At 40.4% G+C, this 24,073-nt stretch overlaps 4 protein-coding genes across 5 annotated transcripts; 3 read left to right on the forward strand and 1 right to left on the reverse strand.

The window, feature by feature from the left end:
- mrpl49 (mitochondrial ribosomal protein L49) lies at window positions 1-740 on the forward strand. Its single transcript, XM_023265173.3, has one exon. The coding sequence runs from the start codon at window positions 31-33 to the stop codon at window positions 565-567; it is 537 nt and encodes a 178-aa protein (XP_023120941.1). The 5' UTR covers window positions 1-30; the 3' UTR covers window positions 568-740.
- Window positions 741-1,365: 625 nt separating this feature from the next.
- On the reverse strand, window positions 1,366-8,399 carry haus7 (HAUS augmin-like complex, subunit 7). The gene is made up of 9 exons (XM_023265172.3): window positions 8,323-8,399; window positions 7,720-7,835; window positions 7,554-7,624; window positions 6,294-6,355; window positions 5,987-6,180; window positions 5,703-5,814; window positions 4,834-5,043; window positions 2,325-2,436; window positions 1,366-2,236 (listed from the first exon to the last, which is right to left on the reverse strand). Exons 1-9 carry the CDS (start codon window positions 8,377-8,379, stop codon window positions 2,175-2,177), a joined length of 996 nt encoding a protein of 331 aa, XP_023120940.2. The 5' UTR covers window positions 8,380-8,399; the 3' UTR covers window positions 1,366-2,174.
- Window positions 8,400-10,348: 1,949 nt separating this feature from the next.
- Window positions 10,349-13,339, forward strand: las1l (LAS1 like ribosome biogenesis factor). The gene has a single exon (XM_023265166.3). The coding sequence runs from the start codon at window positions 10,523-10,525 to the stop codon at window positions 12,242-12,244; it is 1,722 nt and encodes a 573-aa protein (XP_023120934.1). The 5' UTR covers window positions 10,349-10,522; the 3' UTR covers window positions 12,245-13,339.
- A 1,198-nt stretch (window positions 13,340-14,537) lies between these two features.
- On the forward strand, window positions 14,538-17,575 carry crebzf (CREB/ATF bZIP transcription factor). 2 transcript variants are annotated; one of them, XM_055013166.1, is made up of 4 exons: window positions 14,538-14,696; window positions 15,794-16,610; window positions 16,795-16,869; window positions 17,239-17,575. In XM_055013166.1, exons 2-3 carry the CDS (start codon window positions 15,850-15,852, stop codon window positions 16,802-16,804), a joined length of 771 nt encoding a protein of 256 aa, XP_054869141.1. In that variant the 5' UTR covers window positions 14,538-14,696; window positions 15,794-15,849; the 3' UTR covers window positions 16,805-16,869; window positions 17,239-17,575. The 2 variants fall into 2 exon arrangements, with proteins under 2 accessions (XP_054869141.1, XP_054869142.1); XM_055013167.1 differs by having other exon boundaries at window positions 15,794-16,869.
- Window positions 17,576-24,073: the final 6,498 nt, after the last annotated feature.

Raw genomic sequence — 24,073 nt, forward strand, 5'->3', positions numbered from 1 at the left:
CGGGTAGGGATCCTTTCTCTGCTACACAACATGGCGGCCTCCTCCAGCCACCTGTCCTCGGTGCTCCGCAGGGCGCTGAACGGAGCTTTCTACCTCTATAACCGGACACCGGGGGCTCCTGCCGCTGCTACCGGCCTCCGGTGTGTGTCTAACGCGGCTCCAGAAGAGAAGAAAGCGGCGATAATAGAGTCCACGGAGGAGTACGGCTTCGTGGAGCGGCTCATCCCGCCGTCACGGATCCCCGCTCCGCCTAAACACACCGGCGTTACCCCGTCCGGCTGGAGCCCTCCGGCGGACTCCCCGCCGCCTCTGCCCTACATGATCCGCCGCTCCCGCATGCACAACGTCCCCGTTTACACCGACGTCACCAACGGCAGCCGCAAGTTGACGCTGGTGCGGAAGGTGGAAGGAGACATCTGGGCTCTGGAGAAGGACGTGAAGCAGCACCTGAAGGAGGTGACCGGGAAGGAGCTGCCCACGCAGGTCAACGAGGTCACCATGACCCTGAAGGTCAAAGGGCACTTCGAGAAGGAGCTGAAGGACTGGCTGGTCAGTAAAGGCTTCTGATGAGGAGCTGCAACATCTGGAGACTTTATCCTGCAGGATTCAGACTCATGGACAGACAGACAGACTCCTGCTGCTGGAATGAACTCGGAGAGACGTTTATGTGATTGTGATCAACAGTTTATTTACTTGTATGTAATAAAAGTGACATTAAATTCATAAAAGATATAAACGCAGCATAGAAATGTTCATCTTTTCTGACTTAGAGAAAGTTCAAACTCTAATTTGTATTGTTTTGGTTAGAAAATAAGTTTATTTACTTTGCAACTAAAGTTTTTCCTTGTGCCCCCACAACCATGTCTTCCAACACAGTTTAAGAAATGAGAAGCTCCTCACTGCATCAGCTCGGGTTAAATAAGTTGTTGCAGCTGAAACATATTCATCACTGCAGTAATTATTCAACGGAAGGCCGTAAACTATTTGCTTAGTTAATCCAAGGACAGGCAGTGCATTATGGCTATTGATAGAGAGGCACCAAGTTCAAGCAAAGGGAGAATTCAAGGTCAATATATTGATAAATGCACTGAAACAAATAGTCTAATAGTGAAAGAATGCAGTTTAATAAAAGCATTACTGGCTGCATTTAGGTGCTCAGTACAAAAGCACAGCCCACTGCCTGTTGGGTGTTACGTCCAGCACATTGGCTTTGTTTCATCTTTTCTCCATGAAAATTATTGTGTAAAAACAGTTTTCTCATCTGTTCACAGGTGAAGCCAGAAACCATCTTCAGCAACTGGCTGGCAATTTCAGTCTATACTAAAAAGATAAATCACAAAATAAGCAGAAACACAATCAAGAAACTGATGTTGGAAAGTTTGACACATTTTAATTTATTCAATATTAAAATATACAATAACAGTCAACTGTAAAGGATGCTAAAGTTAAGGCAGTAAATTCAGACTGTACAGTTACAGAAACTCATGTTTTGTTTGTTAGTATAATGTTATGATGGTACACAAACCTGCCTGGCAGTTCAGTCATATTCAAGGTAAACATACTAACAGAGTAGGGTTTCGCAAGATTCGTTTTCTGCAATATAAAAATACAGGAATTTCCAGGAGCTGCTCAGTTACTGCAGTTCAGACAAATACAAGCCCAACAATTTGCCTGAAAACAGCAAAATAAGGAATCTAAAGTTTGTTTTTTATGCACCAAACACATTTTAAAACCTCAAACTTGCCGTTTATTTAATTGTGGAAACCAAAATCCTCCTCATGATTAACATTTAATGAACTGTGCAACCCTACAACTGACCATGTTTCTTTCGTGCAACTAAATTCCCCTTTTCAGTTTCCCCTCCCGTTCCCCTCATCTAGCCGTTCACATGCGGAGCCTGCAACACACCGTTGTAGATTTATGGAAAGCAACAGAGAAAGTCATAGCATGATGTGAAAGTTGGTTCATTTACCACGTCTCAATGTAGCTCTAGAACAGGGAGTGTTTGACTCCATTAAACAGCATTAAGTCTCTGTGAAAGAGGTGAGATTCTGCCGTCATACCCAAGCAACGGCTGTTAGAACACACTTTTTGACCACAGTTCTGTTTTAACATCACAGCTCAGACTCTCCTCCCGTTATTTCTGACTCAGTTTTGATGTCTGAGCGACATCGTCAGGATTGAAGCTCGGTGAGAAATTCTCCAATTCGTTTGGTAATTTCCTCTATTTGTTCGTCTGGGGAAAAGAAACAACAAAAAACCAAATATTTACCAACTTACAACATAAAGTGTGAGCCTGCACATGAAAACTAAAAGCCACTTACGTAACGTGCGCTTCTCTCCGTGTCTCCAGTATTGAGGCTGCGTCTGTAGCCGCTTTACTTCCTCACTCACGGATGCAGAAACGCTGGTTACTTCTTTAAGCATTTCCAACTCCTGAGAAACAAGAAACACGAAGAGGATGGAACGTCAGTACGATGTGGCACTCAGTTTAACACGACTCAGCCGGTTCTCCTGAGGGAAAAGGCTGCAGCTCACCACCTCTCAGGCTGGATACTGGACAACCTCGCAGATAGACCAGTTTTGGGGGCACAGGATTATGAGTCTGATATGTTGGTGTACAGCACAGGGGCCCCTCAGGGAACAGTCTGTACACTGCAGACTTCATGTATAACTCAGTCAACTGTCATCTGCAGAAGTTCTGATGACTCCACGATTGTCGGTCTCATCTCAGATGCTGATGATCGGGAGTACAGAGAACTGACCCAGGACTTTGTGGACCGGTGCCAGCGGAACTGCCTACAAATCAAATCTGAAGAATAAAGAGCTGGTGGTGGACTTCTGCAGGTGCAGTCAGACTCCCCCAACGTTGATGAACATCCAGGGCATGGACCTGGAGAGTGGACTCATACAAGTACCTGGGTGTTCACCTGAACAATGAACTGGACGGGTCAGACCACACTACAGCACTTTATAAGAAGAGTCAAAGCAGACCATCTGCTCAGGCGACTGAAGTGTTTTTATGACTCTGTGGTGGCATCAGCCATCTTTTATGGAGTGGTCTGCTGGAGCAGCAGCATCTCAGCTGCTGACAAAAGGAAACTGGATCAGCTCTGTCCTGGGGAGCCTCCTGGACCCAGTGCAGGTGGTGGGAAGCTAACATCCCTGCTGGACATGTTTGACACTGAGAGCACTGGATAGTTCCTTTAGTGACAGACTGATCACCCAGCTGTGAGAAGGAGCGTTACTGCAGGTCCACAAACACACAGACACACACAGACACACACACACACACACACAGACACACACACACACACACACACACACACACAGACACACAGACACACACAGACACACACACACACACAGACACACACAGACACACGTCAGGTGCAACAAAACACGTGCAATTCATTCATGTAAATATTCTTAAATTTGTGTTTTATTGTCCTTGTGTTATTCACCAACTGTTTACATTTATATTTGAGGATTTAAAAAAAGGCTATTTTATATTATTTGTTCATAGTGTGCCATTTTCTATTTTTATCTAAAGCTGGGAGTCAATCGTGATTTCACTGTGTAGAAACAGTGACAATAAACATTCATGATTTTTGATTCTTTTGCATATTATAGTGTATATATTGTGTGTATACCTCCCCTCTTTAATTTGTAATTGTGTTTTGTCTTACTTTTTTTATTCTGTCACTTTGCAAATCCCCCTTGTGAGACTAAAAGGATATTCTATTCTAGTTGGTACACTGAGCCAAAAGTAATCCAACAATCCTGCCATACATGCTACTTTCATGAGGATTAACATGTTCAGTTTTAAACTGGAATGGAGAAGTGTTGAATAATGTTTGAAGAGATTTTTTTGAGATGATATTAAACTGTACTTTTACACAAATGTTTCTATTATTTTGCCACTACATCTATAATCAGTGAGACCAGGCTGCATAATTTGACTGAAACTCACTTTACCATCAGAATATCTTTCAGAAATTAGTCTTGCATCCCAAGACATACAGTTTCTCACAAACAAAACAAACAGTAGAGCTCCTGTTACATCAGAGGGATGTACTATGAAACGAGTTCTACCTGCTCATAAAGCAGCTAAAAGAACACTGATCAGTCTCTTGGATACTCATCACTGAATAATCCGTCCACATTAATGTCACTCTGATTTGGTCAAAAGCTGAAGTGATTTTCATGCATCTTTCATTAAGAAACAGTGCTGACCTAAATGCACTTTTCCAATATCATGTTTAAATGTGTAAATTTCAAGAGCTCTAATGTGCAGCTGTCATGTTAGAAATAAGCAACTGAGAGGGTTAAAATAAATATTGAAATAAATATATTAATTTATAGGAATTAAGAATTTTCCTTTCATCATTTGCGGTAACAGCATTTTTATCCATAATATTTTTTAATATTCTTCATGGCTCTTCATAACAACCTGTTCCTTTTGACTGGAATAAGTAGTTTTGTGCTGAAGACACAAATGATGAGTTTAAATCAAATAAATGCTTTTAAATTAAATAATGCTTTAATGTAAGCACAATCTGAGTCCGATGAAGAAAACCTGCTTAACAGGAAAGTTGATAACCATTGCTGTGATATACGTTAAGTCTGACTGGGGTTTTAGGTTTCATCAAGCCAGCTAACGTTAAAAATGTCCAGCTATGTTGAACACATGCTTCGTATTACATGTTAAATATTGCAGCTTTAGCATGTCCGAACAAAGCGGTTAAGAGCAAAAAAAAAAAAAAAAAAAAAAGTCATTTTTACAGCTCAAAGCATGTATTCCCAGTCTGAAAAAGGTTTTACTGCGAGTACCGTGTTGCAGGCCAGAAGTAGCTGATGTACTCTGTGGAAGATGTCGGTCTCTTTGCTGAAGTGGGGGATGTCTCTGTTGCAATATGCTCTCAGGTCTGTCTCATAAACGTGGCTGAAGGTGGACATCAGCTGCTGGAGGTCACATGCCGCCACACGCAGTGCGTTCAGAGAGAAAACCGCAGGACTGTCCTCATCGATCAGGAAGTCACACTGAGGAGAGCAAGAGAAAAACTTTTCAGTCCAGTGCATTAACAATATTTTAGAAATCATAAATAACCACCCCGAGGCTGCACAGTGGCTTGGTGGTTAGCACTATCGCTTTGCAGCTAGAAGATCCCCGGTTTGTATCCCGGCCTTCCTGGGATCTTCCTGCATGGAGTCTCCATGTTCTCCCTGTTCATATGTGGGGGTTTCTCCAGGTTCTCCAGCTTCCTCCCACAGTCCAACAACAGGCTGAGGTTAATCTGAGATTCTAAATTGTCCATAGGTGTGAATGAGAGTATATGTATATCTATATGTAGCCCAGTGATAGACTGGTGACCTGTCCAGGTGTCTCCTGCCTTCACCCTAAGTCAGCTGGGATAGACTCCAGCCCCCACGACTCTAATGAGGATTAAGCAGTGTATAAATAATCGATAGATGGATATAACCACTCCATTTCTTTTTATTATTGCAGGAGTAACACAGCAACTGTGTGCAATGGCCAAATGCTCTTTAAACATAATGCACTTTAATGACAGCTTTTACAGATATTTATTACTTATTTTAACCCGTGTTTGTGACAGATGACTGATGAGAGCCGTTTTTAAATTTCATTGTGTTGACCTCAATGCAGTGACAATAAAGACAATTCAATTCTAATACTTTACCTCTGACTGTAGCTTTGCCAGTGCTGACTGAGTCAACTGTAGAAGGGCGTCAATATCAGCAGACTCTTCTCTGCTTGCCTTATTAGCTGACTTGGTCTCCCTCTGCAAAGTCCTGTGATTGATGGGAAAGCAGTATGAGGAGACAAATGTTGCTGGCAGCCAACAGGAAACAAAAGATTCAATTAAGATCCATTACACTTGTTTGCATTGGTCTTTCATCTGCAGCATCACAGCTGCAGGGAAGGAGGAGATACAATGCATGTAAGAGGATAATCACAGCATACGTGTTAATGTGGGTAGGCCAGGGGTAAAACGTGGGTTTGAGCGCTTGTGTGAGGTTAGGCAGATTCTCAGCAGCGAAGACCTCGTTCAGGAGGGCCTCCCCATCGGTTCTGTTCCCAGCAGGTTTCTGGCAACTCGGGACGAGAGTTAGAAGCTGCTCCAGGAACCGAAGCTGCCGGTGAGCACTCGCATTACCCTGGAGAAAACGCACACACACACGGCAGGGAAATGTGTTGCTAAGTGTGAAAACATGTACAACTACAGCTGTAAATCTATTTACATTTAGAATAACTTGAAGCAACAACCCACCCTGATCAGGTCCAGGTCACCTGACTTACACAGCATCAGCTCCTGTCCAAGCGCAGCTATTTCTAGTTGTCCAAAAAAAACAGACCACAGTAGTGTAAGAGGTTGTCTTAGTATGACAGAAAATAAAACTATCAGTGAAAACCAAGGGTGTCAAACTTAGGGCCCACGGGCCAAAACCGGTCCACCAGAGGGTCCAATGCGGCCCAAGAGATGACTTTGCAAAGTGTAAAAATTACAGAGACGACAATAACAACAATTTTTCCATAAAAGTAACTGCTATGTTAAATTTGTCCACAGTACAGCCACAACTTTTATGCATTATTTTATAGATAAATTTCATACATTTACAAGGCAAGGGCATAAATTAACTTTCTTCTTCAACAGTTCCCACTTTAGTTTGTATGATGCAGTGGTCAGGATTACTACACAGATGTGGAAATGGATGCAAATTCAAAAGAATTTCCAGATCAAACAGGAAAATATTACATTGTTCACTTCCAGATATCTTTCACTAAATGTTTTGTGCCTTTATTGATACACTGTGATCGATAAGCTGTGATCTCCATATGTAAATGATAAACTGAGGCATAATATTGTTGAAACTGCACTTCTTTTTAAGAAATTTAAGAATCTAAAGTATGTATGAATATCCAGCGTCCACATAGTGTCTTATGGATGCAAAAGGAGAAAACACTCATTCATCCCAGTACAATCAAGTATGAAAGTCTTTTTTTGTTTGTTTAATCCCAACAGATCCATGATACACATTCTGGCATTGGAGGCAGTTGGTGCCGTGATTTGCTGATGTAGGCAAATGGTTGTCTCGACTGTTTTTTTTTTTTTGGATATGCAGCTGGAGCTAAGCTATAAAAAGCCCCGAAAAAAAGAGAAATCATAGAGAAAAAATAAGAAAAAGTATTAGATATTTAAACAGATTATACAGAGAGAAAAAAATGGTTTAATTGAAATCTGGGGTTATAGTGACAAAAGAAATATATAACTGCTACTGTCTTCAGCAGAAGAGAGGCTGTGGTTTTATTTGTAGTTCATTAAACATGATCATTTTCAGAAATTTTTTTTTAACTAAAACAAAATGGAAGATTTTGAGTTATTTATAGGTTATTATGCTCTGATTTTACTGGTTTGGCCCATTTGAGACCATATTGGGCTGAATATGGTCCCTGAGTTCAAATGACACCCCTGGTACAAACTAATTTGTGCAAGTTGTGTCGGCCGTTAATCTTATGAGAGCAATGTTACCTTTATTCAAACCTTCTGGCTCTGAGGATCTCCTCGACATCGCCTTGGAATCAGCAAAGCTTGGGTTGATGCTGCAGAGCCAAGATAAGGCGGGGCGGGGGGGGTTTAGTTTAGATTTACATACCAATTACTTTTGACTAATTAGTAGAGAGGCAGTGTACTGTACCTGGTGCAGATCCACGCCAGTATGTCTGTGCGGAGCTGTGATGGAGCACAGAGCAGCTGTAACATGCTGTCGCTGTCGTTCAGGTACAAACCTTCCACCAAAGGACACGACGCAGCCTCAACCAACACAACACACAGACAGCACACCCAATTACAGGACTGGTTTACACAGCACTCAACTTTTAGATGCATTTATATCAATTCAGTCGCTATGTAAGAGCTGCAGCCACTTGTTGACAGGTGAAAAATTGCTTTATATGAGCTGAACTGGTCCCTTATAAGGATGTCAACCTGGATTAGCTGTAACATGGGAAACAGAGACACAGTCCAAGAATCATTACAACAAAGATTGAGACCGTTTGGCCAGGATAAAAGCAGCTGTACGTGTATATAAACACAACTCATGACAGAAACTGAGATTTTCTTAAAAAAAGCGAACTTCAACTTACATGAACACATCATGGAGAAAAAATGCTAAATGCTTAAGAAATGCTAAATGCTTCAATGTTGGCGAGCAAACAAAAGCACGTGCAGCAAGAATTTAAAAGCACACAATGTTAGATATTATAATAAATGTGTTTTCTACTACTTGAACTTGTTTTACCTGCAGTGAAGCGTAAACCTGATGCACAAGCTGACTCTCTGTCAAAGCACCCGCCATTTTCCAAACAAATCGCTCTCTTCTTCTCCGCGTCTTATATTGTTTGGCAAAAAAGGAAGTGACGCATTTCCGCCACCCACTGGACAGGAGTTCGTTCAGTTTAATTACATTAATTTTAATCAATTAAAGAGAAATGTATTAATTTATTATCCAGATTAGGCCGGATCTTAAAACTGATCCTGTCATTCCGAGAGACTATTTTCCTCTTTTCAACTTCTTTATTTAGATTTTTATTTAGATTTTCCATTTTGTTAATTAGAGGCCACTTTTACAATCAAGGTTCAAAATTAGTTTTTATTTATTGATTTTATTTTTCATTATTATTTTTGATGTTACCACTGATATGGATTGGATTGGTATGATTTTTTTTTTTTTTTAAATATAAGTGATTTAAAATTTCTTTTATTTTATTTTATATATTTTTTTATTTCCTTGAACAAATATCTGGTCAAAGCTCAACCTTCTCATCAGGTAGATCAGCTGCAGCTGTGAAGTGGAGCTCCGCTGTGGCCTGTTGGTGATCAGCCTGGCTGGGAGACTACATAAAGAGGCTTTTGAGTCTCATCTTAGTCGGAATTTCTGGTAGCTCAGAAGGTTAAGCACCATCAGCTGGCTTTCTTTGAGAATACTGGGTTAGTGTGCCTGATTGTGAAAATCAAGTTACTGTTTGTTTTGTTTTATTTTTGCTTTTTTCCACCATAAAAAACCCCTTACAAAAACTGGTGACTACCACATAGATTGTGTTTTGGGTCATAAGTTTCAGCTCTTCTGTCTTTTTGATTGATTCAGTGGGCGGTAGTTGAGACAATCTCACCTCAATCATCACCTTTGGAAAACAAAGACCCATTTTTATTTTTAACCCCATTAGAGTGTGCAATTTTTGTTAGTTTCCCCATTTATGACCTTAGATATCTTCTGCTGTGTTCTGAGGGGAGGAAATGTAGCAACCACAAACTATTTTAGTGCTTAAAATGCAAGAATAGATTGATGAAATCTACATTAAAGTATTTGCAGATGAGCCTATTATTTACCAGATGTTCAACCTTACAGTCCTGCATGGAGGTTTTACTGGAAATCAATCAAATCAAGTCATTATTATTCATCAGAAAGCTTTACAGAATGTGCAAATATTGTATATTAATTGTATATTAATATCTCTGGTGAAAAAATGAATTACATGGATATATAGATTGTGACGTGTACTTGTATGCCTTTGATAGAAGAGTAAACATTGACAGTAAAACATAAAACAATAACAAAATCATTAGGAAAGGAGTGTGTAACTGCTATGTACAGCTATAGATACATGTTAAAGAGCAGATAAGGTTATAAGATAAGATAAGATAAGATAAGATAAGATAATATAATATAAGATAAGATAAGATAAGATGAGATAAGATGAGATAAGATGAGATGAGATGAGATAAACTTTATTTATCCCACAGTGGGGAAAGTTCACAGTTGCAGTAGCTCCAAAAAAAAAAATATATATATATATATATATATAAAGGCATGCCTTTATATCTTTTTTTGTACTGCAGTACAAGAATAAATAAGAAAAAAACACCATGCAAAAATTGCACAGGACATTATATACAGATTTTTTTAATACTATGTAGAAAACTATATACAAGAGGATGAGTTATTAGTTATTGCATATAAGTAGGTGGGATGCGTGAGTAAACTGGGGGGGTGGGGGTGGTGCAGCAGTAAACAGTACACAGTGAGGTTTATTAATATCAATACTGTAATACTCATACATGATATCAGTTTCAGCCTTAATCTAGCAGCGCCTTTAAAAAAAATCCTAACATAAATCGCCATAAGAGATCGAATTGTACAATAAAAATATTTCTTTCCGCCTCTCTACTGCTCCACTCTCATCCGCTAGATGGCGGCAGCGCACCAACCGGCAATAGAACAGAAGAAGAAGAAGAAGCTGAAGCGGAAGAGGAGAAAAGAAGAAGAAGAAACAGTACATCATTTCCGGGGTGCGACTCGTTCGGAAGCTATCCCAGAATACTTTCATAGTGCAATAATAAGCTATTTGTCTCATATTTCAAAAGGAGGCCGACAGAGGCCAGTAATTTCTGCTGGGAACAGAACTTTAATGTAAGTCTGCTGTCCGTCCTGCGGCAGGAACATGAAGAAGAAAGGCTCAGAGAAAAAGCGCCATGTGGTCGCCTGGGTCAACAAAGCTGAGTGGGACCAGGTTCTGGAGTATCTCTACTCCAAAGACTCCTCTCTGCAGAGATTCGCCCTGCACAGGATCTCGGCGTGGAAAGGCCGGTACGCTAACAGCACCCCCGTGGCGGTGGACTGCACGGCGGACCTGGTGAGGTGTCAGGTGCTGGACCGGACCGGGCAGCTGGGCGGGGATGACCTGGTTCTGCTGTACGGGGCGGCCCTGGTGCGGTTCGTCAATCTGATCACTGAGCGACAGCAAGGCAGAGTGGCCCGTCCACTGAGGAGGCTGGCTGGGAACCTGAACATCCCAGAGTGGGTCGTGGATCTGAGGCACGACTTCACTCACCGCAAGCTCCCCACCTTGAAGTGGTGCCGAAAGGGGTGTAAAGTGGTTCTGGAGTGGCTCCAGCAGGAGTACTGGTCCAGGCAGCTGGGTGGAGGCGCTGGTGATGACTGGGAATCACAGTCAGACTTGGAGGACGAAGAGGCTGAACTAAAACTACAAGAGGATGAGCTCATCACAAGGCAGAAAGAAATGGAAGCCTACAAGAATGCCCGCTCTCTACTGATATCTTATGAAAAGGAGCAGTACCAGGCTTTTGATGGGAATCCTGAAGACCAGGAGAAGAGCTTGTGGCCAGCGCCTTTTGAAGACATGAGCTGGTTACTGGGTGAGATCAAGCAGTTTGCTTTGGAGTCGTGTGATTTGCTCGTTGATGTGTTGCTGGAAGATGGATTTCTGGTTCCTACTGTTGAGCAGCTGGAGACTTTAGGTTGTAATTCCTCTCATGATGCCAGTCCCTCTGAGCCCAGACTCCCTCAAACATTCCTGCGCTTTTGGCTGCCGCTGCTGAAGGTGCTCAACTCCCCGTCCTTTATTCACGTCCTCCTAGAGAAGCTCTTTGTTGAACTGAAGCTGCTCGCCAAAGAGCAGAACAATCACAGAGCTTTCTACATTTCTGCTTGGACTTCAGAAGTCATCCTCTGCAACAGCAACAAATTCGAGTACCACTTTGAAACGAAGGTACAGAGAAAGGCCCGAATGAAGGACAGGATTTTTGTGAACCGCATCCAGCTGAGGTGGCAGCAGCTGCTCTCTGCATGCCTGGATGCTCCCTGTATCAGCACGCCTCACTTGCTCCAGCTAATCCTGGATGACATGGAGCATCCTCTGCCTCTGGAAACTCAACAGAGGCTGCTCCAGCTCTGCTCCATCTACACACAGACAACACAATCGGAGCTGAACACTTCTCAGGTGCACAAGCAGCAGCCAATATACACACTGGAGAGTTTGCACGAGAAGCTGCAGCATCGGCACAGCCAGCCCTGGCGTTCTGAGGCAGACCTGGAGAGGAGCGAGTCCTCCCAGGAGAACAGATGGGCAGATGTTCAGGCTGAGAAGACAAAGCTGCTCAGAGGTTCTCCATGGCAGGTTTGCACTGATAAAGTTTTGTGGAGGAACTTTCCTCTCGGAAAAGTCCCCGGACAGTCAGATGACCCCTCCAGCTTCATGGTGGAACATTATTCAACCATGACAGTCTTTGACCAGCCGGTGGAGCTGGAGAGCAACGCGACACGAAGCGTCCCGGGAGTCTCTGCACCAGCCAGGACGGCTGAAGGGCTTCTCTGGAACCACAGTGACATCAACAAGCTGAAGTCTGGACTGCAGCTTTTTTGAATCTCAGTGTTTTAATGCTGCACGGTGTGTTCAGCTCTGTGTTGTTCTGACGCACACACAAGATGTTCAAAATTATGTAAGCTTCAATATTAAAAATAGTTTCTTTCGGAAATAAAAAATGTCAAGACTTTTATAAATTGGCATAAAGCAGCAATTAGCTATTCATTTCATTGTCAATAACTTATTTTATAAAGTGTCTGAAAATGGTGGAAAGTGCCCGTCATAATTTCCCACAGACCAAAGTGACATGTTTCATTTTGCCTTACAGTCTAAAACTCAAATATATCCGCCCATGTTTGACATACCAGTGCATCACATCCTGTCATTTAAAATACTGGAATCAACAGATTTCAGAAAAAAATTGGTTAAAGTAAATCAAATAATCATATCAGCTCTACACTGACACAGAATTAATTTTTCTGGGTCATTTGTCAGGTATTGATGCCAAATGTTGCTTGGAATCAGATTCTTAACCCTTTGATGCGTAGACCACATGAGGAGATACCCATTTTCCATTGGATTTGGGTCACTTTTGACCCAGGTTATGCATCAAAGGGTTAATTGTGAGGATTTGATGCATTTCTCTGTTGAATCAACTGGAAATTATTTGTCTTTAAAGATTTATTCTGATAATTAAATGTCAGGAAGTAGCAGGAAACATGCCCAGTATAGTTTGTCAAAGTCCAAAGTGAACAGTTTGTCCACAGGGTCTGACATTTTATAAACAAAACAATTCATCCATTGCTATTAATTTACATTGAAGCCCTAATGTCAAGCAGTTGTAAAGGCTTTAATGTTGAATACTTGGTAATATTTTCAGGGAAAAATAAAGGTGAAACTAGTGCAGCACCTAATACATTCTGTACTTCACCTTATACCACATGATAAAGTTAAACAGGATATGGTTTCATAATTATGATGGTGTGTTCAGAGCACAGTGAGTGTTGTTGGTTTTTATGAACTGTTTTGTAAATCTGGATCGCTTTTAGTTGGAAACACCAGTAAAGATGTTTTTTGTGAGCACAAGGGTGGTTTCATGGGGAAAAAAATGTTGTTTTGTGCACTTCTGTTAAATAAAACTTTTTCTATCTGAAAGATTCCAACGACTGTAAGATTTATGGCGCCAGGTGTCAGCATACTGGTTTAGAATGGACGTCTACAATGTAGAAAGACTAATCGCAGCTGTGATTGTTCTTTTATTGCGTGCTTTGCCAATTTCACCAGGAAGACACTGTCAAAAATGGCGTTCCTGTGAGTGTAAAATAGAATTTAATGTTCTAAAAATTTGTGTTTTTTCAGATTTATGTATACACTACCGTTCAAAAGTTTGGGGTCACCCATACAGTTTCATGTTTTCCATCAAAAACCCACTTTCATTCATGTGCTAACATAACTGCACAAGGGTTTTCTAATCTTCAATTAGCCTTTCAACACCATTAGCTAACACAATGTAGCATTAGAACACAGGAGTGATGGTTGCTGGAAATGTTCCTCTGTACCTCTATGGAGATATTCCATTAAAAATCAGCTGTTTCCAGCTAGAATAGTCATTTACCACATTAACAATGTCTAGACTGGATTTATGATTCATTTCATGTTATCTTTGTTGAAAAAAAAGATTTTCTTTCAAAAATAAGGACACCTCTAAGCAACCCCAAACTTTTGAACGGTAGTGTGGGAATATATCTGAATCCAATATCTGAATTTCCACATATGAAAGAATCTGTACAATATCAGCAGTACTTTTTGTTTAGTTTTTATATCATACTGATTATCTCTACAACATTTGCACTGTCAGCCTTTCGCTGCTGTAGAATTAATTAAGGATCATCTTATTTTAAAAAGTACGCACACCTAGTGAAGCAGCATTAGGACAAATAAGTTTAATGGCACTTATGTGATTTTTTTTTAAAAAGAACAGCAATATTCTGGCAAAAAAAAAAAAATAGGATGAGATTGGGCAGAAGGATAATGTGTTCACAACTAGCTCAGAATGGGTCACTGCATCCTCAATCATGGGCTGGAAAAAGTTGGCAATCGTCCTGATGGGAATGACATCCGTGGAGAGGCAGAAAGTGTGAAAAATGCTCTGATAGAAAAAATATCACAGAGAAAAACCTCATTAGAAAGTGGAGTCACTTTTGTGTTTTTGGAGCAACATAATCTGTAACTGGATTTTGCATCTTTTTGGACTCATAGGATTTAACAGTGTCGGTGTAATTCTACTAAATGACCTGTGGGGGCAGCAGTGAGACTCTACTGCGTGCAGTTTACCACAAATCTCACCGGAAGAAGACGAAGAAGAAGAAACGTCTTTGCTGGTTGACGTCGGTGTCTTCAGCCGCCTTGTCTTTCTTCATTTAAATTTAACTCCGTAAACAGCTCAGAAAGCAGTAGAAGGACGCACGTCCAGTTTTTGTTATTTTTTTGTGTTTGTTTTTCGAACGGGACGGTAAGTTGACGGTCAAAGAAATGGCGTTAAAAAAGTGCTGCGTCACACTTGAGTAATAATGCGTTTGGCTAGGTTAGCCGCAGCTAACGAAAAGCGAGCGAGAAAAGTAGTTATCTTTTTTTTTAATAGCTACACAGGGTCACTGTGTGTGGATGCCGACTTTTTACTTTAACCCACCAAAAACAACTGATAGGGAGATTAAATTCCGGTTACCGATATTCATCTATCGCTAGCTGGATGCTAAATGTTCCGAGGACAAAGGCCTCGTTGGCAAGAAAGCAAAAGGCGGGCAACGTCTCAAAACCGTTTGTTTTTGCTTGCTAATATCACTAATTATCTGCCAAATACTGCTACAGCGAATAATTTTATTGTACACGTATGTTCATGCGAAATAGGGCAAGTTGAAACGTGTTGTAAAAAAAGCTTATGCTATCAGGCCTAGCTTTAGCAACGAGTGACTTACGTTGGTGATACGTTTAGCCAACACACATCTCTGTTGTTGAAGAAAATGGAGGACACCAGCAGCTATCCGTGGGTAGGAGGTTACACAATGTAAAGGACTTGCATGGAAGCTCACAGAAAATCGAGACGTAGCTTATTGAAAACACTTTAACTTGCCATCTGCATACCAGAATGATAGGTGAACGTGAACTTAAAAATGTTGATAACAATCATAGGTCATTAGCATGCCAAAAATCTAGTAGCAATGATTAAACGGTTAGTTGTCAAGTATGAATACAATTGACACCTATTTAGATAATTGAATAATCAGTCTGAATAGCTACAAGGTAAAAATTCTCACATATAATGTAAATATTTTTGTCATTCGTTTACTCATATTTGACAGAAAACTGACTATCTTAAGGAAGAAACAAATACTTAGAAGTTGAAAATAATTGTGTTGACAACCCCTCTCTTCTTTCCCTTCAAGACTGACAAGGTCTTATCACAGTTCACCACAAAGTCCACACAGCAATAGGTTTATAGCTTTGTTTTGTGCAACGCTTACTAAAATGAATATATGTGACATGTTTGGTTGTTAAATGAAATTACTGTAGATTGACAACAACGTAATGGTATATGTTCTGTCTCCACAGGTGAGGAATTGCAAAGTTTCTGGACAGCATCCTTGCAGTCCAACCTCCACACCACAATGATCACCAGAAGAAGAGGCCGCGCTGTCAACAAGTCTGTGGAAGTTGAAATGACAGATGCTGTCGAAGCTGTTGAAGATCTCCCGAGTCAACCTGAGGACTTCCCAACTGATGTCGCTGGAATAGAACTAGAAGACCTGTTTGGAATCGAAGACTTAAAATGGACACTAGAAAGAGATACTTCGTCCTCCCTGTTCGATATGGAGTTGGCTGATCTGGGTGTGTACTCTGCCAAAGACCAAGACTCCGGGCTTGAAGCTTCTACAGCCTCATCTCCAGAGAGAATGTCGCCCAACTCCAGGATGAAGAACGGACAGAACCACTCGAGCCACGTGAGCAACAAAAACGCCATCGCCGCCAGATTGAATCGTCTCAAGAAGAAAGAATATGTCAGCAACCTGGAGAAGAAGGTTGGCGTCCTGTCAGCAGAGAACAGCGTGCTCAAGCAGGAAAACTCTCAGCTGACCAAGAGAGTGGAAGAGTTGGAAGATGAAACCAGGTACCTGAGAGCTGTGCTGGCCAATGAGAGCATGTTAGCCCAGCTCTTGTCCAGGCTGAGCGGTGTGAATGGGATGAAATTATCTTCCTCGCTTTTCCAGGGGCCCGACCCAAACGATCACGACTATGCCTTGCCCAGGAAACGCGTGAAAGTGGAGGAGAAAGAGACATCCGGTGGAGTGTGTCTGCATGTGGACAAGAATCACGTCTCAGTGGAGTTCTGCACTAAGTGTGCAGAAAGTGCGAGCACGTCACTCAAAATGTAGGGTCAAGTACTTATCTCTGTTTTTACATATTGCGACCGAGCTTGACATGACTCAGTGTACTGAACATCTTGAGGTGGATGAACACCGTTGAATTAAGATTACCTAAGAACTGCAGAATGTGCATGTGGTTTTCTGTGTTGATGGATTTAAGTACATGTTACTGCTAAACCTTGTTGACAGTTTCTTCTAGGTAATGGTTGATCCACCATGTGGGATGAGTGGCTTTCTGAACACCTTTACCTGCTTGACTCCATGGTAAGGATCAGTCAAGAAAAGACTCTTTTTGTTGTTGTTTTTCACAGGCTTCACAGCGTTCAGCAGCGACCGTAGCATTTGTAATTTTTATCTACTTTCTGCTCCCAGATTTGGAGCCTCTTGTTTTGTTCATGGATTGTTAAAGGAAAGAATTTGATTTTAGTTAAAATGTAAAATCAAAGAATTTTAAGGTGAAGGTCCACAAAGAGCGATCATGAATCAGCTGTCAAATTGGGAACTGAGTCATCCATGGGAAAAGATAAGTCTGTATATGTTCTGGTTTTGTACGAATTGAGCTCTTTGTGAACCTGCATCATTGTGTAAAAGAATACTTTCATTTAGCGCCACCTATTTTTCTTTATGCTAAAGTGGATTCTGCTGGTGGAAGGGGAAGAGGCTGGACAAGCTGCTGCCAACGTGGCCTGGTATTTTTGTAAAGGTAGTATCGGTAACAAATGGTATATGTGATTATATTCTACCAATACTCCACCACACGTGTAGCTGTAAGTCCTGTCAGTGAGCTCATGCAGCATTTTTGGGGGCGACTACAGCTGCTCCATTACTCAATACACTTAAAGCGATTTTATGTAAATAAAGATCAACTGTAACAAACTGTAAATGTGTATATAATTTTGAACACGTATTGTTTGAGGTTAATGGCCTTAAGAATTGTTGGACAAATAAATCATATTTTCATTACGTTTGAGTTAGATATCTGCCGAGTCTTGTTCTGTACTGTTGATATTAATGCATCTCTTTTTCTCTCTCTAAACAGCAAGCTCTCTGCCGATAAAGGTCTAACTTTTCCTGAACATTTGGGTCAAGTCTGGTAAAGGTTGTCAGAACAAATGACCAAGATCTCCTTTGATGGAAGTACAAAGCACGCAGTGTGAGGGCCCACAGGGATTAATCATCCTGCCCATGTTTTAGCCCACTTACTTCAATTCGTACATTTTTACATTATAGCACGTCAAGCTTTTTAACCCTTTTTATAACCTATACGTATATGTACCTAAAATTAGAGAGGGTTGTCAGTCCACTTGAGCTGTGCCAAACAAAGCCCTGGGGGTGTATTTCCACTACTGCACAACAAGCGGTATGAGTGTCACTGAAAGCTCCGTTTGTTTTTCACTCTTTCTTTCAGATATTGGTTATATTTTACGGTTTCCATATTAAAGAGAGAGTGAATTTACATGACCATAGTCAGTGTATTATTTACAGTAGATGAGGGGTATAAAGCAGGAATAGCAGATGGATGGATTTAAATCTGCACCACCAACAGACAGGAGTACCAGCAGGGAAGCTGTTACTATTGACAGGGTCAGCAACAGAACATATTTTTGTAACCTTTAAAAAGCTCCACCTAAAACTGCATTGATGTCTGTACATGTGTATGCTATGTTTATATTTTTCTCTCTGCTATATCTTACTGTCAGACAGTCCTCTACAGTGACACTCCACGTTCTCAAGCAGTGAGACTATTTTAAATATAGTGGGGGTTTTTAAAAAAAAATTTGGGGGGCTTTTTAGCCTTTATTGTAGTGGTGGAGAGACGGGAAACGTGGAGAGAAGAGTCAGGGAAGGACATGCAGTAAATGGCCATGGGTTGCACTCGAACGATGGCCGCTGTGTAGGAGCTCAGTTTATGAGTCGTCTGCTCAGCCAGCTGAGCTACAGGGGCACCCAAATAATGTGTATGTTTCAATTAATAGATATTGTTCTTCAATAGGGAAAATATTTTTTTTGTCGCTGCCCACTCCCTATGTTTGCATTTCTCTGCTGCTTCAAGCTGACATGCCTGCAGTTTCCTGCAGTTAATACACTGATTATGGATGAATATTTCATACAAATCAACAGAAAACTGAACTGTCCCTTTAAGTTACTGCTGAAGCTGCCGTACAGAATCGGCTTTCCACTGGCAAACAGGTGCAACGTCTCTTTTTTTTTTCCTCATAAATGCAGTGTGTTTGCAAATAGTTCAGTAGTGGTGCAGTGTGAAGATAAAACTGGTGTAATCAACCCAGTCTTCACCACATATTTTGCACAACAGTTCATTTTCAAACTGCAGAATATGGTACCAAGAGTCATGGCCACAGTGAGCTGCAGGCAGCTGACTTACAGGACGGTTTGTGACCAGCAACCTATTAAAGTGAAGAGCTTTACCTTGCTGTGTGTTGAAGTGGAAAACACTGGCAACATGACTGGACTGTTTGTGGCATTGCTTGGCACAGCTGATGAGCCCATAGTGGAGAAAACAACAGCAATACTCTTTAATATGTTGCGGTTGAGAACATACTCGTCTTTGTGTTTATGAACCGTGGTTTTATGAACAGATTTAGATGTAAAGATCGTTCTTTATTTTTGAAAGTATGCAGATTTGCTTATCTGTAGATAATTGGGTGAAGAAATCAGAATATTTGTGTTGAACATGAAGTTGCAGCCTTTAAAATTAGCATGGCAACTGGAAACAGGTGGACACTCTAAAGACTCAAGTGTAAAAGTGATTTGTTGAGAATGATGACATACTGGAGTCTTGTCACCATGTTGTTGCCGGGCAGAAATATCACCTGTAATACCTTGAAATGACTTGTATGTTTTCCTACTACTAGAACCAAGTGAGATTTAATGTGTTAGTCATTGTAAAAACTACTGACTGCAGCGTCATATTTGTCCTACAGGTAAAAAAGTGTCGGTCTTTGTGTCTTAAGTGTATTTTACAAAATTGTCAAAGGTGGCAAATGACTTTTCTGTCACCTTAATAGATCTTGTAGTTAAGAACAGGGCTCCAGACTGACTTTTTCACTTGTAGCACTGTAGTCCCACCTTGTCTCAGGCAAAACACATCACTTGCTGAACATTTTCTTATCATTAGACCCTTAAAATTTACCAATGTTCCCTAAACACCCCACGTTGCAGGCTGCTGTAGTTGCTGCATTGCTCAGATAAGTGTGTGGCCAGAAATAGCTTTAGAAAGAGTTAAACTGGGGCTTTGTAATGTCAGATTTGTCCCAGATGAAACATGTTTTTTTTTTCTACATGCGGTCTTTTCTATGAGTGTAAAAAAACTGCATTTCACAAGAAGACCACATTTTTAAGTGTAAATACCAGAGTGTATTCAAGTTATAAAAGTACCACTTTTCACAACTGTAGCTAACACAGTAGCTATGTGTTAGCTTAATGGAATTTCAGCTCCCACACTCACAAAAAGGTTACAGTCTGGAGCCCTGTAACATACGAGCTGTATTTTTAGATGGAACTAACACTGGTAGATTGATAAATGTAGTTTTGTGTTTTAAGCCGTTGCATCCATGAAAACAATAGGAGATGAAGTTCTGTCAGGCGCCTGATTCATGACTCAGACTCTTTTTCACGACTTTTCAAGGAAATCTGTGCTTTTGTCACAAACACTTAAGTTTTGAGTTGATTAGTTTTAGAACAAGGAGTTTTTTATTATTTAGAGAAAAACTATTTGCTGAAGTACGTGGGCTAAAACTAGTTCAAAATTCCAGTATGATCCTCAGAGAGAGACAACAGAATTACAACATTTAGATGTTCAACTTCAAACTTCCTGTTTAACCTTTAGCTAAGACCTAATCATAGCATTCACTGAGTGTTCATGCTTGATGGTGTGAAGTTCATTAGAGGCACTAAACTGCTGAGGAGCAGTAGCAGGAAACAAGGAAATCAATTAGTGCTGCCTGTGTCAGAAAAACTGCATCAGTATAAACTACCGTTCAAAAGTTTAGGGTCACTTAGAAATGTCCTTATTTTTGAAAGAAAAGCTGTTTTTTCTATGAAGATAACATTAAATGAATGACGAGTCCAGTGTAGAAATTGAATTGAATTGAAAAATTGTTAATATGGTAAATGACTATTCTAGCTGGAAACGGCTGATTTTTAATGGAATATCTCCATAGAGGTACAGAGGAACATTTCCAGCAACCATCACTCCTGTGTTCTAATGCTACATTGTGTTAGCTAATGGTGTTGAAAGGCTAACTGATGATTAGAAAACCCTTGTGCAAAAAAAAAAAGAAAAAACCCTTGTGCAGTTATGTTAGCACATGAATAAAAGTGTGAGTTTTCATGGAAAACATGAAATTGTCTTGGTGGCCCAGACCTTTGAATGGTAGTGTATATCCTTGACTAGATTTATATCTTTATGTTCCTTGGTAGTCAAGATGGCAGAAAATGGTGTTCTGAGTAACATGAATTCTGAAAGAAACAGTATTCCTTTAGGTTCCTAAGACTAGAACAACTGGTATGTGGAGGAGCAAACAAACTTTGGAACCTGGCTTGTGGTTTAGATCTTCTGAGGTTTGTTGCTTAATTTGGTTTTGTTCCCTCTGGTGTTTCAGAACACACCAGGTAGTCCAGTTTTTAAGTTCATAGCAAGAAGAATACCTAAAAAGCAACACTTGGACTCGATTATAAGTTATAAGTCCCAAACTGACAAACACTTCCCGTTTCTGCCGCAGTGTTTAGAAGACTTGTGTAAGTTGGTGGCTTGTTTTAATTTTAGCAGCATCTTTAGCATACTTTTTAAATACTGAAGTTCAATGTGTATTTTCATCCACAGGCCACATTTGTAACAAGAAAAGCATTCAGAGAGCGCAGTACTCCAAGGCTGCTCATACCTCCATATGGCAATGCCAGAAACGTAGCATTTTATTAGTTATTGATTATCAGAAACCATGGCAACAGGGAATGTGACCATTTAATATAGATGTACCCACAAACAAAATGACCTTGCACTGAGCACAGGCATGTGTTACGCATGTGTACGCATTGAATTTCCCTTCGGGGATAAAGTTATGTTATTGTATTGTTATGTACGGATACCAAATTGTGTGACCTAAATATGTGAACACCCCCACAATCAGTTGTTCCTTGTATTATTACCGACGGATAAGTCTGCAGCAGTGGATTTGTAGTAGGATCACAATCATGATCGTCAGCAGACAGCTGATGTAGTGTTCCCTTGTTGTCATGGTTACAGTGACGCTACCTCGCAATGATACAGAAATCTTTAACAAATCTGTCGATACAGACTATCAGCTGCATCACTGCTAAAATCTAATCACACAATCCCTGAAAATTTAATTGACATCTGTTAATTTTTTAGTAATGTTGCTAACAAAAAGACAGAAACCGACGACAATCGTCACATAACTCCGCTGCGTTCCTTGGCAGAGTAATGATGTAATTAGGGAATTAACAAGTATTTTCACTGTCTCATGATCCAGTTATTTTCTTGATCAATGGTTGAATTGTTTGGTCTTGTAAGGCTTCTGTAAATGTCTGAAAATGGTGTCAACGACCTTAATATACTTAGTTAACTGCTGTAGAGAAGGAAGGAAACCAGAAAATAACATTTCAGATGTTAGGAGAATTTAGACCCTTTCTCCTGAAGCACTACATGAACAAATTTATTGATGGTCAGAAATTAACTATTGTCAACTAGTGGATTATTCGTTGCAGCTCCACTTTAAATTTGGAGCTGCAGAATTTTAGAATATTAGAAAAAGTGGACTGTACTGGTTTTAAAGTCCATACACTTCTGCAACTAGCAGCTGTTCAGGGGTCAGAAAAAAATTCACTGATGTAGAAATGGTTTTCCAGATGGAGAGTTCCATCATTTTCTAGTTTTAAACTTCTTGGCCAACTTTATACAAAAATATTAACACTTAGAAGGATATTAAAGTGACAAACCGCTGGTGTGCAGTAGCTGCAGATAAATGTGAATCAGAGCTGCAAGTTCCTGATCCGCTGCTGCTGAAAGTGCCGGGTTAAATATGATCGAATCAGTTTTAGGGTCTTAGTTTTGCCCACCTGCAGGGTCTCTTGGTTAAGACAGACTCACATTTTCCCCTCTAATGACCAGTTTAAGTGTCTGTAGTGAAAGTAAAGTCTGCACCATTGGTATCAGTCTCCATTAAACACTGTGGTTAATGTGAGCATTTAAACTCCTGGATAAAGTTGATACAGATTCCTCACAGAGATCTCACCTGCTGGGATTCAGATGCGAGTCTGCAGCCACCAACATTACCGCAGTGACCGAAAGGAGAAGAAGTGATGCTGCTCATTTTACAAAAGTACATTTAAGAATGAGAGTACCGCTCTGGAAACCCAAAATATGGTACAGACGGTTTGAAAATGGCAAGAGGACAAATAAATGCTGAAATACAGGTGAGACTAGTGACACCTAAGCACTCAGATGAACCACACAACATGCTGAATATGAACAGGTTATATCATTTACCTAAAGATAATGAACAGTAACTACATGTTTGTAAAGCATGTAGAGGCTGCAGCCAGAATACTGACAGAGGAAGATTTCTTTTTCTGTTAATTATGCACATACTTATATTTACACATTTATACACTACAGGACAAAAGTTTGGAAGCAGCTTCAAGTTTCTGTTCACAACACCTTTCTTAGAAACCAGTATGAATTCTATGGATTTTGGGATGCATTTACTGAACGATCAGACTTTGCTTTCATTGATGAGCACCATTTACCTTTAGGTGTTCATTGAAGTTACAAGACAACTGCTGAATAAATACTAAAAGAAAAGAAGGGCTTAGTTTTAGAGGTGAGACGATTTACAAGAGTCACAACTTCAGTGCGGAAGTAAAAAAAAAAATTAAAAAAACTAATCAGTTTGCATTATTCACTTTAGCTCTTTGGCTTTTGAGAGTTCTTAGAGCTACAGCTGTTTAGTCCCAGTCCTTTGAGTTCCCTTCACATTGTCAATGTAGAAATGTTCTTACTTTCACTATTAAACAGCTGTTGATCAGCTAAGAGTGTGTTCCGACCACATTTGTTCCTGTAAGATGATGGTTCACCACTATCCTTCAGGTTTTAATGATGCGTTGGACGGTTCTGAACCCGATTTCAGTAGTTTCATCTCCTTAGTTGTTTTCTTTGTTTGATGCAGGCCAATAATCTGACCCTTCTGACACAGATTAACATTCTTTCTGGTTGTTTAACTAACGAGAAGCTCCTCACTGCATCAGCTAGGGTTAAATAAGTTGTTGCAGCTGAAACGTATTCATCACTGCAGTAATTGTCCAATGGAAAGCTACTACCTATTTGCTTAGTTAAATCCAGGTGGTGACTTTTTTTTGGACAGGCAGTTTATATTATACATATGTGTGTCTATCAGGGTGAATATATAATTCAGGCTGAATGGAATGACAA

The sequence above is a fragment of the Amphiprion ocellaris genome, chromosome 8, assembly GCF_022539595.1.
Source record: "Amphiprion ocellaris isolate individual 3 ecotype Okinawa chromosome 8, ASM2253959v1, whole genome shotgun sequence".
NCBI classification, from domain to species: Eukaryota; Metazoa; Chordata; class Actinopteri; family Pomacentridae; genus Amphiprion; species Amphiprion ocellaris.

What these genes read in the sequence shown, in the direction of transcription:
- mrpl49 (XM_023265173.3), top strand. Translation starts at nt 31, where the DNA reads ATGGCGGCCTCCTCCAGCCACCTGTCCTCGGTGCTCCGCAGGGCGCTG.
- haus7 (XM_023265172.3), bottom strand. Translation starts at nt 8,379, where the DNA reads ATGGCGGGTGCTTTGACAGAGAGTCAGCTTGTGCATCAGGTTTACGCT. An exon ending in TGGCCTACCCACATTAACAC is followed by an intron (nt 5,815 to 5,986) that starts GTATGCTGTGAT and finishes CATCAATCACAG; the next exon opens with GACTTTGCAGAGGGAGACCA. An exon ending in TACTTCTGGCCTGCAACACG is followed by an intron (nt 2,437 to 4,833) that starts GTACTCGCAGTA and finishes CTTGTTTCTCAG; the next exon opens with GAGTTGGAAATGCTTAAAGA.
- las1l (XM_023265166.3), top strand. Translation starts at nt 10,523, where the DNA reads ATGAAGAAGAAAGGCTCAGAGAAAAAGCGCCATGTGGTCGCCTGGGTC.
- crebzf (XM_055013166.1), top strand. Translation starts at nt 15,850, where the DNA reads ATGATCACCAGAAGAAGAGGCCGCGCTGTCAACAAGTCTGTGGAAGTT.